At 42.2% G+C, this 15,605-nt stretch overlaps 1 protein-coding gene across 1 annotated transcript in view; it reads left to right on the forward strand.

Annotated features, from left to right (window-relative positions):
- LOC137433877 (cohesin subunit SA-1) overlaps positions 1-15,605 on the forward strand; it is a 68,455-nt gene that overhangs the window by 2,269 nt on the left and 50,581 nt on the right. The window contains exons 3-6 of the mRNA XM_068126316.2: positions 189-267; positions 10,145-10,243; positions 11,642-11,738; positions 11,838-11,914. Of these exons, the coding sequence (XP_067982417.2) occupies positions 189-267; positions 10,145-10,243; positions 11,642-11,738; positions 11,838-11,914 (352 nt within the window). The remainder of the gene's footprint in view (positions 1-188; positions 268-10,144; positions 10,244-11,641; positions 11,739-11,837; positions 11,915-15,605) is intronic.

Genomic DNA, 15,605 nt, shown 5'->3' on the forward strand with positions numbered 1-15,605 from the left:
TCTCACCCCATGCATCAGAGGCTTCCCAGTCACACCCAACTGCTTCTGTACCTTTTTTTTTTTTTTTTTTTTTTTTTTCTCTCTTCTTTTCTTCTTCTTTTCTCCTTCTCTTCACCTGAGCAGGTGGAGATGTTTCTGGCAGACCTCGACTGATTCTGCAACTGCGGTCATTCTTATGTTTTATTTAGTGTGAGTGAAGCATCAAAGAACATGGAAACACCTGTGCCACCCAAACGGAATCGCAAGGTCGTCAGAAGGCTTGATCAGGTGAGATACATTTCCTCGGGCTTACCGGGCCTGGCACCAGGCACAAATAACTTCATACCATGGCAGGTTGCTAGTCAATTGGTCCTCCAGGTGGTCACAGGATTCTCTATCCAGCTTACCGTTTACCTGTTTCACGCGCTTTCCAACCGGGGAACGCGCGCTCAGCTATGCACCAATCTTATCTTAATTAGGCCGGCTGAGCTTACCGCTTATGCATGCCGCACCATAATGAGCCAATTAGTTGGGGAATTATAATCTCCCAGACTAACCTGATGTGTGTAGTCCTGGATCAATGGAGGCAAAGACGAACACGGAGATGAGGGAGGAGCTGTCAAAAACGTGTGGGAGGATTTGTGCTAGTCCTGTGAGGACACTGCAACAGAGTTGAAGGAGAGCTTGCTTGTTGTGTGAGAACTGAGAATTGAGTGGGAAGAATTCTGAAAGGAATGTGAGTTCTGTGGAGAAGAGGGAGGAGCTGATGAGTGCGGGCAGGGATTGCGAACGATCTGAGAAGAGAGGGGGGGAGGGGGGAGCCAGTAGGAGTGGGAACCAGGAGGAGCGGGAACGGGGTGCTGAGGAGCTCGCGCTTGTTGGGAGCAGAATTGACAGTGTGTGCTGTTGAATTGACAGGTCACATCAATGTTTTATTTAATGAATACCCCCCATAAATCAAAATGGAAGAAAAACTTGAGCAATGTGCCTTCACGTAGTCTGCCCGTGACTACGGGTAGATGCCGTCGTTGACTGTCCTAAAATTATACAAGTTTGATTTAAAACCCTTCAGCTGTTCTCAAGTATCACATTTTTACCAGATGACAGATTTCACATTGATTGGAGACCGTTTTTTGGGGGGGTGGGGGGGTTTAATTAAATATCTGCTTTCAAGCCAATATGGTTGTCAAACCATGTAACATATGACATCAAAGGTGTACGCTCTGCATATGTATGGGTGGGTGATCATATTTGTGAAGTTTAGTGTTGATCGGATAAGGTTCGTTTTTTTATCCAACATTGCTGCCTAACCCTGGTGTTGGGCTAGCGGCTAGGGTGCCAGCTTAGGATCCTAGGATCCTTGGATCCTCGGTTCGAATCCCGGTCGATCGCTGAATTAACGCCAGGGGGGTTGACTCAGCCTGTCATCCTTCCGAGGTCGGCAAATTGAGTACCAGTTCACTGGTAATTCCCTGTTTGTCGTAAAAAGGCGACAAAAAGGGTTGGCGGCAGGAAGGGCATCCGGCCGTAAAACATTGCTTCAAAAAGGGGACCAAAAAACAACAACAACCACGGTCCCCGAAAAAGGCCAACCCCTGCTTGCGGGGAAAAATGGCCTCTAAAGGTGGTTTTTATTGCTGCCAAACTACGTGACCTATGATGTCATCATTTTAAAACTATATGCAGCAATGTTGTTAAATTACATTTGTAAAGTTTTGCATCGATAGGGTAAGCGGTTTCTGAGATATAATTCTTTCATATTTCCCTTCAATCCAATATGGCTGCCACACCATGTGACCAATGATGCTACCATGATCATCTTTTAATTGTCATGCCCAGTCGATGACACAAAGTTTTGAGTATCGTTTCGGTGGTTTGGGAGAAGTTTTTTTTTTTTTTAAAGGTTTTAGGTTAAATCCAATATGGCTGCCAAACCATGTGACCTATGATGTCATAATTTAATATTTCAATACGAATAGGTCATGGATCATGTGCATGCAATTTCAGATTTTTAGGATTGGGTGTTCAATTAAAACATTTTGTCTAGTATACCACTTCACCGATGTCATCATTATGCTTTTGTTCCCGGTTGGGAGTACTTGACAATGTGCCAACTTTCAAAAAATTTCCATTCAGCGGTTTTCGAGAATTTTTCAATTATTTCCGTTTAATCCAAGATGGCTGCCATACCTCATGACCTGTGACGTCACAATTGTCATAAAAACATTCTACGTAGGTGTCGCTCCTACCCTGAAAGTTCCGTCTCAATCAGACGTGGTTGCTGAGAAAAACGACGTTTAGCCCGTACGGACGGATGGGCAATAATGGGCAAAAAAATTGAGGCCTGAAGTTGTGTGGGTAGGCAGTGGGGGAGTTATTGCGGTGGGAAGTTAGGAAGTGGCCAGACCTCTTATCACCTCATGAGTGCTTGCCCAAGTAGATACAGGTCATTTCCCCCTTGTATTGATGGGTTTTGGGAAAGTTTTGTGCAGCAAAAGTTATTTACTCACAGCAAAAGAAAATTACTCGGAGCAAAAGTTACTTCATACCACTCGATTATTATGCCCAAAGCAGTACAGTATGAAGAGTACAGATCAACGTGGAGTTTAAAAACTAAGCAGGAACGAAGGACAGATCTCAGATAAAATATAACATCGGTTAAACACGACATGTATTACACTTGTACTCTTCAATAGACCCTCCACCTCTTCCCCAATCCCTCCCCCACCCTCCATCCCCCCCCCCCCACCCTCATCGATCTCTACCCCCTCCACAATTTAATAGACATTAGTTTTGTTATACATGAGATTCAATGGATGTTGATTTGCAAATATCATACATATCACGTGCCTTCGATTATGGTCTGGCACCCCGCTCTGCTCCCCAAACTCTCCTCCCATGGTATCCATGGAAATCTCCACGCATGGCTTGCGGACTTCCTCTCTGGTCATAGTCAACGTGTGGCCCTGAATGGATTTCTCTCATCTCCCCTTCCTGTTGTGGCTGGAGTTCCCCAAGGTAGTGTTCTGGGCCCTGTGCTTTTTCTGATCTTTGTCAATGATCTCTCCGACTCTCTGGAAAATCCTCTCTATCTCTTTCCTGATGACTCCACTCTCTGCCTCTCCATTCCTCATCCCTCAGATCGGCAGTCTGCAGACCTGGACAAAATCAGACTGGTCAAACAAGTGGAACATGTCTTTCAATCCTGACAAATCTCACACTCTCACTATGTCTCGCTGAAAAGACCATCTGGGCAACCCTCCCATCTACTTTCTCAACAATCCTCTCCAAGAAGTTCTGTCATTCAAGCTCTTGGGTCTCACAATCTGCCATGATCTTTCCTCGGAAAACCACATTTCGAAGCTGGCCTCCAAAGCCAGTCGTCGACTGGGCATCCTCCGTCGTGCGAAGTCCTTCCTTGGCACACCTGAGCTCCTCGCCACATACAAGGCTTTCATCTGCAGTTCAATGGAATACTGCTCTCCCCTCTGGGCTGGTGTTCCTGGCTCACACCTAGCTCTGCTTCACGCTGTTGAAACCAAAGCTTTCAGAATCATTGGAATCTCCCTCGATGAAGCTAAATCTGAGGGCCTTTCACTCACTCACCGCAGGCATGTTGGTGGTCTTTGTCTTCTACCGACTCCTCTCTGGCCTAGCCCCCCCCCCCCCCCCCAGCCCTGTCTGTGCTCTGTCCCCAAAATACTCCTACAGGTTGTACAAGATCTGGGTTGTGGATTTTTGGACAGTATGTAATTGATGAATCAAGAATTCAATGTCCAAAACCTTTTGTCAGAAGAAGGATCACAAATTTGAATTCCCAAGGAGGATATCACTTTTTGTTTACAAGGAAATACACAGCAAGAAGCAATAACCCTCATCAAACCAAGAAGAACATACTGCAAATCATGAAAAGGCACATTGCAAGATACAAAACAAAATCCTAAATCAAAGTCCTAAGTGAAAATCCTGGTACAGTCGAGATGTACATCAAATAAAACATCATAAGGATACACCAAATACACAGTAGCATGCACAGTATACAATATCGACATACAGTATCGACAAACCAAGTGAAAAAATCCTAAGTACAATATCAACATACAATATTTACGAACCAGTGAAAATCCTATCAACATACATTATTTACAAAATAAGTGAAATCCTAACATTTGAAGTTCTCCATGTCTTTTATACTGGCTGGAAATGGGAGGAGCAAGTGAAAAGGAGGAGCGAAGATGGGATTGGTCACATGAAGAAAGGGGAGGAGAGTAGTAGGATTGGTTGAGCAAAGTGTAGGTGGGAGGGATAGGGCAGTGGGGATTGGTCGAATGAAATATTGGGGTGGGAGGGATATCCCGCTGAGTGCGGAGAGATTGAAGAATGCATATTAAAATATCCTTAATAAGGAAGATGTGTTCTTCTTTTGTTCGCACCAGACTCTGCAGAGCCAAGACTCTCCCAATTCTGCTTGGTTACTATGTGAAAGTCATTCACTTTATACGATGTGAATGTAAACTACAAAAAAACTTTATATATATTTACTGATTAAACTTTTAAATATTAAACCATTACAATGAATATATATATATATATATATATATATATACCCACCCGGTGTGTACCCCGGTTTAGAATAGGTACACCGTATCCCTGCGTGTCGTAAGAGGCGACTAAAAAGGGTTGGCGTCAGGAAGGGCATCTGGCCATAAAAACATTGCCTCCAAAAGAGAACCATGACAATTACAACTACATATGGGCAGGGTACAGCCCGAAGTACCCCGTGGGGGACCCCACTCCCTCTCGTCAAAACAAGGTGTGGAACCCGATCGAAGCAAGGGTGGAAATCACTCCATTTATGACGACGAAATGTCTGATGCCCGACGTGGAGATCGGTTTCTGAGGTTTGGGACATGGAATGTAGGGACAATGACAGGGAGATCAGGAGAAGTGGTAGAAGTATTGGTCAGAAGAAGAGTGGACATATGTTGTGTGCAAGAGACGAGATGGAAGGGAAGTGGTGTGAGAATGGTGAAGGGTAGGCAGGGACAGAAATACAAGTTTGTGTGGCAAGGGTGCCCAGAAGGCGTGAATGGTGTTGGTGTCATGTTTTCTGAGGAGTTTGTAGACAGTGTGGTCAGTGTGACTAGAGTGAGTGATAGGTTGATGATGGTGAAAATGATGATTGGAAAGCTCTTGGTGAACGTCATCTCGGGATATGCTCCGCAGGTTTGTCGGAGTGATGAAGAGAAGGACAAGTTCTAGTGTGCAATAGAGAAGCTGATGGAAAACCTGGAAGATGAGGAAGTTGTTGTGGTAGGAGGAACCTAAATGGACATGTGGGAAGGAGTATGGACGGTTTTGAGGGAGTTCATGGGGGTTACGGATATGGTGTGAGAAATGGAGAAGGTGAAAGGATTTTGGAGTTTGCTGATGGAGCTGATTTGTTGATTTGTAATACTCAGTTCCAGAAAGAGGATAATAAGCTTGTTACATACACGTCAGGTGGGTCGACGACAACCGTTGATTACCTGCTGGTGCGTAGGCGAGATAGGGGGCACCTCCGGGACGCAAAGGTGATCCCGGGGGAGGAGGCTGTTTCACAGCACCACTTGGTTGTCTGCGACATAAGGGTGAAAGGTGCGAGGAGAGCTCGGCGGGTGAAGTACCAACCGATAATGAAGGTGTGGAGGTTGAAAGAGGTGACAGTGAGGGAGGCATTAAAAGAGAGGCTGAGTATGGTATTGGTAGAGGATGATGTGGTTGAGCTTGAAAGTGGTTGGATGTCAATGAAGGATAGTCTGTTGGGAGCCATTGGTGAGGTTTGTGGATGGACAAAAGGACCACCGAGGCACTCGGAAACATGGTGGTGGAATGATGAAGTTGGAAAGAAGATTGATGAGAAGAGGAAGAAGTTCAAGGAGTGGCAAAAGGCGAAGGGTATGGGGGCAGAAAAGGCAGAGCATGAAAGTTATGTGTCAGACAAGAAGGCTGCAAAGAAAGAGGTAGCAAAGGCGCAGGAGGCATGTAGGAAAATGTTCGGAGAACGCTTGGATTTGGAAGAGGGTCAGAGAGCGGTATTCAGGATTGCAAAGCAGATAGCGGAAGAGAGGTGTGATGTGATGGGGGTGAGTTGCTTGAAGGATGAAGTGGGACAAATCGTTGTGGACCCAGATGGAATTAAAGGAAGATGGAAGAGATATATGGAAACACTGTTGAATGCAGAGAATGAATGTGATGGCAACATAGAGAGTAACCCAGTTTTAGGACCGGCAGAGAAGATAACCGAGAAGGAAGTTGAGGAAGCGATAAAAGCAATGAGTTGAAAAGTGGGAGGGCCGACGGGAGTTGTGGGAGATATATTGAAGGCAGCGGGAAGTTGGGGTGTGAAAAGAATGACAGAGATCTGCAATCTGGTGGTGAAAGAAGGCCGCATTCCAGTGGATTGGGAAATGAGTACCCTCGTCCCTCTATACAAGGGGAAAGGTGACCCTCTGGACTGTGGCTCGTATCGAGCGATAAAGTTATTGGCGCATGGAATGAAGGTATTGGAAAGGGTGTTGGAGAGGAGGATAAAGAAGAAAGTGAAGATTGACGAAATGCAGTCTGGATTTATGCCAGTAAGAGGAACGACAGACGCGCTTTTTATTGTGAGGCAGTTGCAGGAGACGTACATGGAGAAGAGGAAGAAGTTGTTTCTTGAGTTTGTTGATCTGGAGAAAGCATTCGATAGGGTTCCACGTGAAGTAGTGACGTGGGCATTGAGGAAGTTAGGAGTGGAGGAATAGTTGATCAGAGTAGTGATGGCAATGTACGAAAGAGCGCGCACAGCTGTAAGGATGAAGGACAGGAACAGTGGTGAGTTTGAGATTAAGGTTGGAGTGCATCAGGGGTCTGTGCTAAGTCCACTACTATTTGTAGCTGTGATGGAGGTGCTGGCTCAGAACGTAAAGGAGGGTTTACCGTGGGAGTTGTTGAAAGCAGATGATCTGGTGTTGATTGCAGAAAGTATGGATGGACTGAAGGAGAAGATGAACAAGTGGAAGGAATGTATGGAGACAAAAGGTCTGAAGGTGAATATCGGAAAAACAAAGGTGATGGCAAGTGGTAAAGCATGTGGTGAGATGGAAAGAACTGGGAAGTGGCCATGTGCCGTGTGCTGTGTGCAGGGAGGGTGTCGGAGTGAATTCCATTCAATGTACAATGTGCGCTGAGTGGGTTCATCAAAAATGTAGTGGTTTGAGAGGGTCATTAACCAGTGTGGCAGCTACATTCAAGTGTAAGGTGTGCACAGAGGGAGCTGCAGATGAAGGAAATGTTGAATTGGATCTTGGAGATGGCGTGAAGCTGGAAGGTGTGAAAACATTTTGTTACCTAGGAGACGTGCTGAATGGAGAAGGTGGATCAGACTCAGCAACGGTTGCTCGAGTGAGATGTGCATGGAAGAAGTTTCGGGAACTGAGTGGCGTGCTGACGAGGAGGGGAGTGTAGTTGAAGCTGAAGGGAAAGGTGTATGCTGCATGTGTGAGAAGTGTTATGATTTGTGGGAGCGAGACATGGGTAATGAACGTAGAGCAGCAACGAAGGCTGGAAAGGGTGGAAATGCGAATGGTTCGGTGGATGTGTGGAGTATCGTTGAGAGAGAGGAAGACGAATGATGAATTGCGAAAGATGATGGGAATAGAGCCTGTGATGGATGCTGTGAAGAGAAACAGTTTGAGATGGTTTGGTCATGTGTTGAGGAAGGATGAAAGTGACTGAGAAGAGTGATGGAAATGAATGGGGAAGACCGATAAAGACTTGGCTAAAGATGGTCGAAGAAGAAATGCGGGCAAGGGGGTTAACAAGGGGAGATGCAGAAAATAGGGCAAGATGGAGAATATTGTCATGGGGACCGCAAGGCTAACCCCCGCTCTTGCAGGGAAATGGCCTTTAAAATGCCTGTTGTTGTTGTTTGTTGTATGTATGTATGTATATATATATATATATATATATATATATATATATATATATATATATATATATATATATATATATATATATATAGAACCTATGGATATATTGTGCAGTAAACCTGTGTATATATATATACCGTTACAAAAGGAATTGCATGCACATGGTAGTTATTTGGGATTGGCTTTTAGGATTTCTCTAAACCTTCTTGAATGCAGACTAACTTTTGATCAAAAAACCCTAATAAACTATAAGCTTTCATTTATTTTTAACTCATTCATTTGGATTTATTTGATTCAGTGTTTAAATTATTGCTTTTGGAAAGATTTACTGAGAACGTCTTGTTTTTGTTTTTTTAACTCAAAAATGCCCTGCTGAAGCAAACTTGTATGCAACTGTATGAGTTACAGGTATTTATTTCCGAATTGTTACCTAGTTTTGTTTTTTGTAAAACCCAAGACTGCACACAATTTTTATAGTTCCATAAGCAATTTTTCTCAAATCTAGTTAAAAGATTAATTTGTATCTGAAAAGTAAGTGGGAAGAAAAAGGTACATGTGAACCTATCCCCCACCGGTTAACGCAACCAGAAGGTGGAGGGACACACCCCTCCACCCTGCCCAAATAATTTACAAGTATTTGCATCTCACTTATCAAACAATGTTCGTTGTATACGCCATACTGAGCTGATACCACAGCTACAATGAAAACAAGTTTACCGAGCAAATAAGCATTGATGGGAATTAGTTTTCTCAAACAATGGAAATTGTAATTAACTTCTTTGAATGCTAATTTACTTCAGACAACCTGGGTCAGACAATGTGGCACCAGCTGCCAGTCGTCATATTTATTTACTTTGAACACCTCATCTTTCTTCAACTTGCTTATATAACTCAATATAAAACATTTTAAATTCTATATTTGAGTATAATAAAAGCATAACGCAACGAGATTTTCTGAATCATTATTCAATATTGTACAGAATTATTTATCATTTGGGAAGACTCAATCCAACACTAAAACACCATATCTTTAAGTAGATTACCCTTAGTCATAAATAAATATTATATATAATATACATTAAAATGATTTTACCATTCTGTGGTTCTCTACAGAATTATGACAAGAGGTGGTCTAGCGTTGCCTCTGTTAAGAATTTACTTTCTCGAGCAAACAAATTTGGTCAGGGTTCCAGCGATAATTCACCTACTGGAGATAAATTTCAACTTCTGTATGGAAGTCACAAAAAAACTTGCACACGAAGTATAACACACGATTTTGACAGGTTGTGGCTCATATAAATCACTCGATTCATAGATAAATTTACATTTCCACATCTGCCAGAAACCCTCTTCTGGTGAGGCTACCAAAATCAAGACTCTCTGCTCACCTTCACTCTTTCATTCCTCTTTTCTCCCACCTCTGGAACAAACTCCCTCACTCTCTTCAATCCCACTCCTCCCTCTGGGTCTTTAAAACAGCTGTTCACCACCATCTCTTATCTTCTTCCATCCAAAACCTTAATCTTTTTTACCCCCGTTAATTCACCCCAGATCCACTTTTCTGAAATACCGACTTCTTTCCTGGAAGTGCGAGCTGTGTCCATGTGGTTTTTACATCTCCCACCCCCACCCCCCTTCCCACGCCTCCTCCCCCAAGCCTTCTCCCTCCCACAGATCTCCCAATGTCCCTGTTCTCAAATGTTGCACTTGTGTGCTTCCCCCTCTCTCCCCATCTTGTCTCCCGCTCCCGTTATTATGTCTTATGTGCCCGTTTTTTTTTTTTTTTGGCATTAATGTTGGCTCTTACATGAGCCTCAATCTTGTATACAAAAAAAAAGCAATATATTTAATTAATGTTGATTTGCAATGCAATAGATTTAATGGATGTTGATTTGCAATACAATTGTGCTTGTACTCTTTGCCTTACAATGGATTAATGACCTTCCACCATCCTCAAGCAGTGTGCTTCACCTTACCAGGAAAAGTGTTCAAAACATCTGGTGTGGTGTGAAAAGTGTTCTAAACATTCAGTGTAGTATGAGAACTTCCATTGATTTTATTTCACTATTGGATTAAATATGTCAGCACTTTGTGATTTAGGTGTGATGTTTAAAGTACTATTTAATGATGAATGTGCACCTTTATGGTACATTTTGTTGAAAAGTCAAATTTATACTTTGAACATTGTTTGTCTTGACCTGATTTGTGTGCAGTCTCTCCAAACGCCAAACCGGATGCGGCAAAGTGAAAAAAGGACTGCTGCATCACCAACACTATATCGTGCCGTTGTGCATGGACAATCACCTACTCAGGTAGCAATTACACTCGCAGGAAGAAGATTAATCTCAATCGGATGGAAAGTCTTCCAAACATATGGGGTGGTGTGAAAAGTGTTTGAAACACTCGGTGTGGTGTGAAAAGTGTTCGAAACATCTGGTGTGGTGTGAAAAGTGTTCGAAACATCTGGTGTGATGTGAAAAGTGTTCGAAACATCTGGTGTGATGTGAAAAGTGTTGGGCACATCAGAAATTGCCATTCGTGCAGAACGACTATAAAAGTAAGTGTTGGTATCATTGTCATAACGTGAATACTATGGCACTTGGGAAGGAAATATATGGTTTAAAAAAAAAATGGATGTCCATATTTATTATTTATAAATTGTGGCACAAACGATAATAAAATTGGCATGTAACAACTTGTCTCCCTGTATGCAAACTGCGTTCTTTGTACAGATCAATATAACCGTTGCTAATTGATAGTTGGTCCGTAAAAACTTGTAAAATAAATAATAGCAATGATGTTCATTATCACATGTTACCAGCTTGGAAGTTCAAATTGAGTTGGGGACATTGTAGTGAACTCGATATGTAAATATGTGATTAATTAGCCATTTTTGTAAATAAAAATCCATTGCATCTGCACATGTTGAGCTATCATAATATAAGCCGTTCCCAAGATTGTCGGTTACCTTTTAGGTAATGACCACGATAATTTAAAGTTTTAACATGTGCTGTCAGCAGGTTTGGTGCGTTTTCCTTCTAGGGGGGTATTCGCTATTGAACTTCTGGGCGGCCACGAAACGTGTTTGTCCTGATGAATGCCACTCTGTATATGGAATGTTGGATTTGTGCTGAGTTTGTCATTTGTTGACAAAATTTCGAGTTGCTTATGTTCTTGCATTCCCTGCTCTGCGGTTCTTACCATTTTGGTGATTTTTAGATTCTTCCAAATACAAGCTGTTCTTTGATCGAGACAGGATAACCTTTTTGTGATTTAACTCGGCTCAAATTTTCATCGATGACTTTCTGATGTTTTAGTAATGCCTATCTGATATTGGTCCCGTCTCAGTTTCACCGGAGGGGACCATAGGTTTGCTGTCCGTCTGTCCCAGCTGAGGTTTTTCAGATTTTGTCCCCATAACCTTTAACATATTCAACTGAAACTTGGTACATGGCTTTCTTTTGATAAGTACAGAACAGATTCAAGTTTCAGGGTGTTTCATCAATTTTCCAGTTTTATGACCTTTTTGGACTTTGAAAATATCACATCAGCAGGGGACATTTATTGCAAAGCAATTCTCACTCTTATTTCTATTCTTCAGTGTTCTGCATGCCTCAAGTAAAAATAAAAATAAAAATAAAAAAATTAAGTAAGTACATAATTTTGTGGTTTAAGCTATTGATGAATGTGTGCTATTTATTTATTTTCAGGAAATTTTGGATGAATGGGTTGACTTGCTTCAAGAAGACAAGGAGGTAGCCTTTCTTGAGCTGGTGAACTTTATCATCCAGAGTTCTGGTTGCAGAGGTTGGTTTCACATGCAACACTTTGTTTATTCAAGCTGCCATTCCACAATTTGCTCTGCAAACTCTCCTCCCTTTTCATTCCCTCAATTTCCTGAAACAGGTGAAGTGACACTTGATATGGTAAAAACCATGGGGTTTTCCGACATCATTCGTGTGATGACAGAGAAGTTTGATGAGGTGAGGCAATGGAGTTGCATTTGGAAAACTGCTAATGCAAAATGTGTAAAAGATATGGATATTCATGGTGATGCTTCCTAATAATAGACGTGGTGCCAAGTTTTACCTTCATGACCAAAGGTGGACGAAGGTAATGTTTTCACCCGTATGGTTGCTTGTTTGTTTGTGAACAGCATATCTCAAAAAGTTGTGGCCGGATTTTGATGAAACTTGTCAGACAGGTTGGGTGTGTGACAAGGATGAATTGATTCGATTTCGGTAAATATCTGAATTTGGATATGAGAATTTGTTGTTTTTTTTTTTTGTTTGTTTTTTTAATATAAGTGATTCTTCACAATTTAGAGATGGGGACAAAATGATACAAAGCATTTCAAAAAGTTGTGGATGAGTTATGACAAAACTTCGTGGATGAGTTGTTTGGTGACGAGAACAAGCTGATGAGATTTTGGTTGAGGCCCGGGTCGAGATCACGCCGATCAGTGAGATAGAAAATGTAAACTGTTCAGCCTGGCAGAGGTATGCGCTCTACCGGATGCCGTTCTCGTTACCTCCGCCACCAAAGGTGGATGGAGGTTATGTTTTCACCCTGTTTGTGAACAAAATATCTCAAAAGGTTGTGGACTGATTCGGACGAAATTTGGCAGAGAGGTAGTGCATGTGATATGGACGAAATGATTCGATTTTGGTGAAGATCCGGATTCGGATCCGGCTACTAGAATTTAAAAAAATGATTCTTCACCATTGGGAGATAGGGGCAAAAACGATACATAGCAGGATATCTCAAAGTTGTGGACGGATTTGGACGAAACTTTGTGGACATGTTGGATGTGTGACACGGACGATTCGGTTCGATTTTGGTGAAGATCTGAATATGGTTTCGGATATGTCAATTATTTAATTTTTTAAGTGATTCTTCACCATTGAGTGATGGCCTACCAGGTGGAGGTATGCTCTCTACTGAGTGCCGTTCTAGTTACCTTCGCAAAAGCGGAAGGTTATGTTTTGATCGCTGTGTATTTATTTGTATGTCTGTGTGTGTGTGTGTGTATGTTATTCGCATAACTCAAAAAGTATTCAACCGAATTGCATGAAATTTGGTGGGATGATTGGTTATTATACGGGACACATTTGATTAGATTTTGGGAGCAATCGGGTCAAAGGTCAAGGTCAAGGTCACGAAAAGGTCAAAATCGTATTTTTGTTGTTCTGTTCCCTACACTCCCATGCCAAGTACAGAACAGTAGCTGCGGCGAAGGTATGCGCTCTACCGAGTGCCCGTTCTAGTTTTATTTGTTTTGCCTTCTCTTGCCTCCCACGCAGACTGCTAAACTTTGTGCTGAATTCAGGGATCATATTCTTAATAGTAAATATAATTTAAAACTTACCCTGTACATTCATACGATGTGATGGATGCTGTGAAGAAAAACAGGTTGAGATGGTTCGGTCATAGGTTGAGGAAGGATGAAAGTGACTGGTTGAGAAGAATGATGGAAATGAATGTAGAAGGAAGTAGAGGACTGGGAAGACCGAGAAAGACTTGGCTAAAGGTGGTGGAAGAAGAAATGCGGGCAAGGGGGTTAACAAGGAGAGATGCAGAAAATAGGGCAAAATGGAGAAGATTGTCATGGGGACCGCAAGGCTAACCCCCATTCTAGCAGGGGAAATGGCCTTAAAATGTCTGTTGTTTTATTCATACGGCCCAAAATGCGTCATTCCCATCGATGTTCAGAAGCACCTAATCCAAATACACAGTCCATTTACTGGTCGTGATCCATCAGGGTTTGTAAAGCAAACGCCTGTCCACTCGCTCTGGTCACGTGGGTGGGAGTTTGTACTAAGAGCATCTTCTCATTCGATGAGCTGAGAAATTTCTCCAAGCTTTTCATTGTGTCGAGGCACAGCCCTTTCTCTCATGTATTTTTGGTTTGTTTCAGAAGCTTGGTGAGACATTGTAACAATCCATATCTATCCCAGACAATTTACTTAATGCCCTGAATGCCGGTGTGTTTCAATGGGGTTTGTGCACATATGTGCCGAGCATTCTGGGGTGGAATACTGTTATTTTGAAAGTCTGGAATTAATAATTACATGGTGTATGCAAAACTATTTGTGTTACCATTACACAAGGTCGAGGGTGAATCGATCAATACCGCACCATAGTCATTATCCTGTGTATAACTTGGTATTTTAATCATCATCGTACTAAAATACGCGATTTCGTGTCTGATGAATTTTTGACGCCAATAAATCCCGTCGTTACTTATCCAATCTCAACCAAACTTAACAAGATGACGAAGGGTTACATAATGAAGGTTGTAGTGCATTCATTTGCCGCCCCCCCCCTCCCCAAGGGTTTTTCCCCCCCCCCCGAGAGGGGTTTCCCCGCCATTGCGGTCAATGGGTTGCGTGTTGAGGTGTGTAGCCATATTAAGTTGGCTTTATCGTGGCGTTTATACAAAGAAGAAGATTTATCGTGGCATTTTTCCAAAGACTCTTTTAATAACAAAATTAATGATAATCGCATATTGTTAATGTTATTACAAAACAATATTAATACTACTAATGTCCCACTTCCCCAAGGCGTTTTTCCTGCAGTGTATAAATAGCTTATACTTATAATGGCGTTTCCGTGGGAGCAACAGCTTCTACAGGAAGTAAAAATATTATAAACCACAAACACGCATGCCTAGCTTTTTAAACAGTCGCTAATGCTCTTTATCACACTAAATGAAGAAATTTGGAGGAATCCCGACATCCGTGAAGTAAGGTTTGCTTACAGAACTGAGTGAAGATCTACTGTACTCTATATACCCCACAAATGTTGGGTTAATAGCATATCCATTTCTGCCGCTACCGTGACATTTTTCGCAGAGAACTTTTGAAATTCGCTCCTGCTGTTTAATACTAAACTGAATGGGAGGAAGCCCGGGTTGTGCTCATTTACCAAGCAGCTTGCTAGCGCTTGCCAAGCCTGCCGTTCCTTAATGGTTTTGAATGGAGTGCTTGCTCGAATGCTTAAACCACTTGGCGATCTCTCCACAAGAAACTTGGTAAATGAACACACCCAATGTTCTTGAGACCCGACCATAGATCGACTGTAATCTTTATTCCACAAAGAGGAATGACCCTTCCTGCAGCTCCCGTAGTAAGCCGGTGTACTCGTCAAACAAAAATATGCAATTTGGTGTCTGACGATATTTGACCGCAATACATTCGGTCGTTACTTATCCAATCTCAAATAAACTTGTCCGATAAAGGTTTTAGTGAATTCATTTCCCCCCCCCCCCCCCCCTTCCCCCACCAATGGGGTTGTGTGTTGAGGTGTGTATCCATCTTAAGATAGCTTTATTCTTGCATTTTTCCAAGACCGTGTCTAATAACAAAGATAATCATAATAGTATAATATTAATGTTATTACAAAAAAATATTTATACTAATAATATCCCGTCTCCCCAAAGGGTGTTTCCTCCTTGAACAAATGCCATGTTCATGTGTGTAAACAGCTTATCATGACGTTTTTCGTGGGAGCACCTCTACCAGAAATAAAAAAATATTACAAACCACAAACATTTGATTACCTCTTTAAACAGTCGCTACTGCTGTTTAACACTAAATTGAAAAATTTGGAGGAATCTGGACATCAGTCCATGCTTATCACATCGACGAATGCACCTAATCGAAGATCTACTGA

The sequence above is a fragment of the Myxine glutinosa genome, chromosome 10, assembly GCF_964187855.1.
Source record: "Myxine glutinosa chromosome 10, kmMyxGlut1.1, whole genome shotgun sequence".
NCBI classification, from domain to species: domain Eukaryota; kingdom Metazoa; phylum Chordata; class Myxini; order Myxiniformes; family Myxinidae; genus Myxine; species Myxine glutinosa.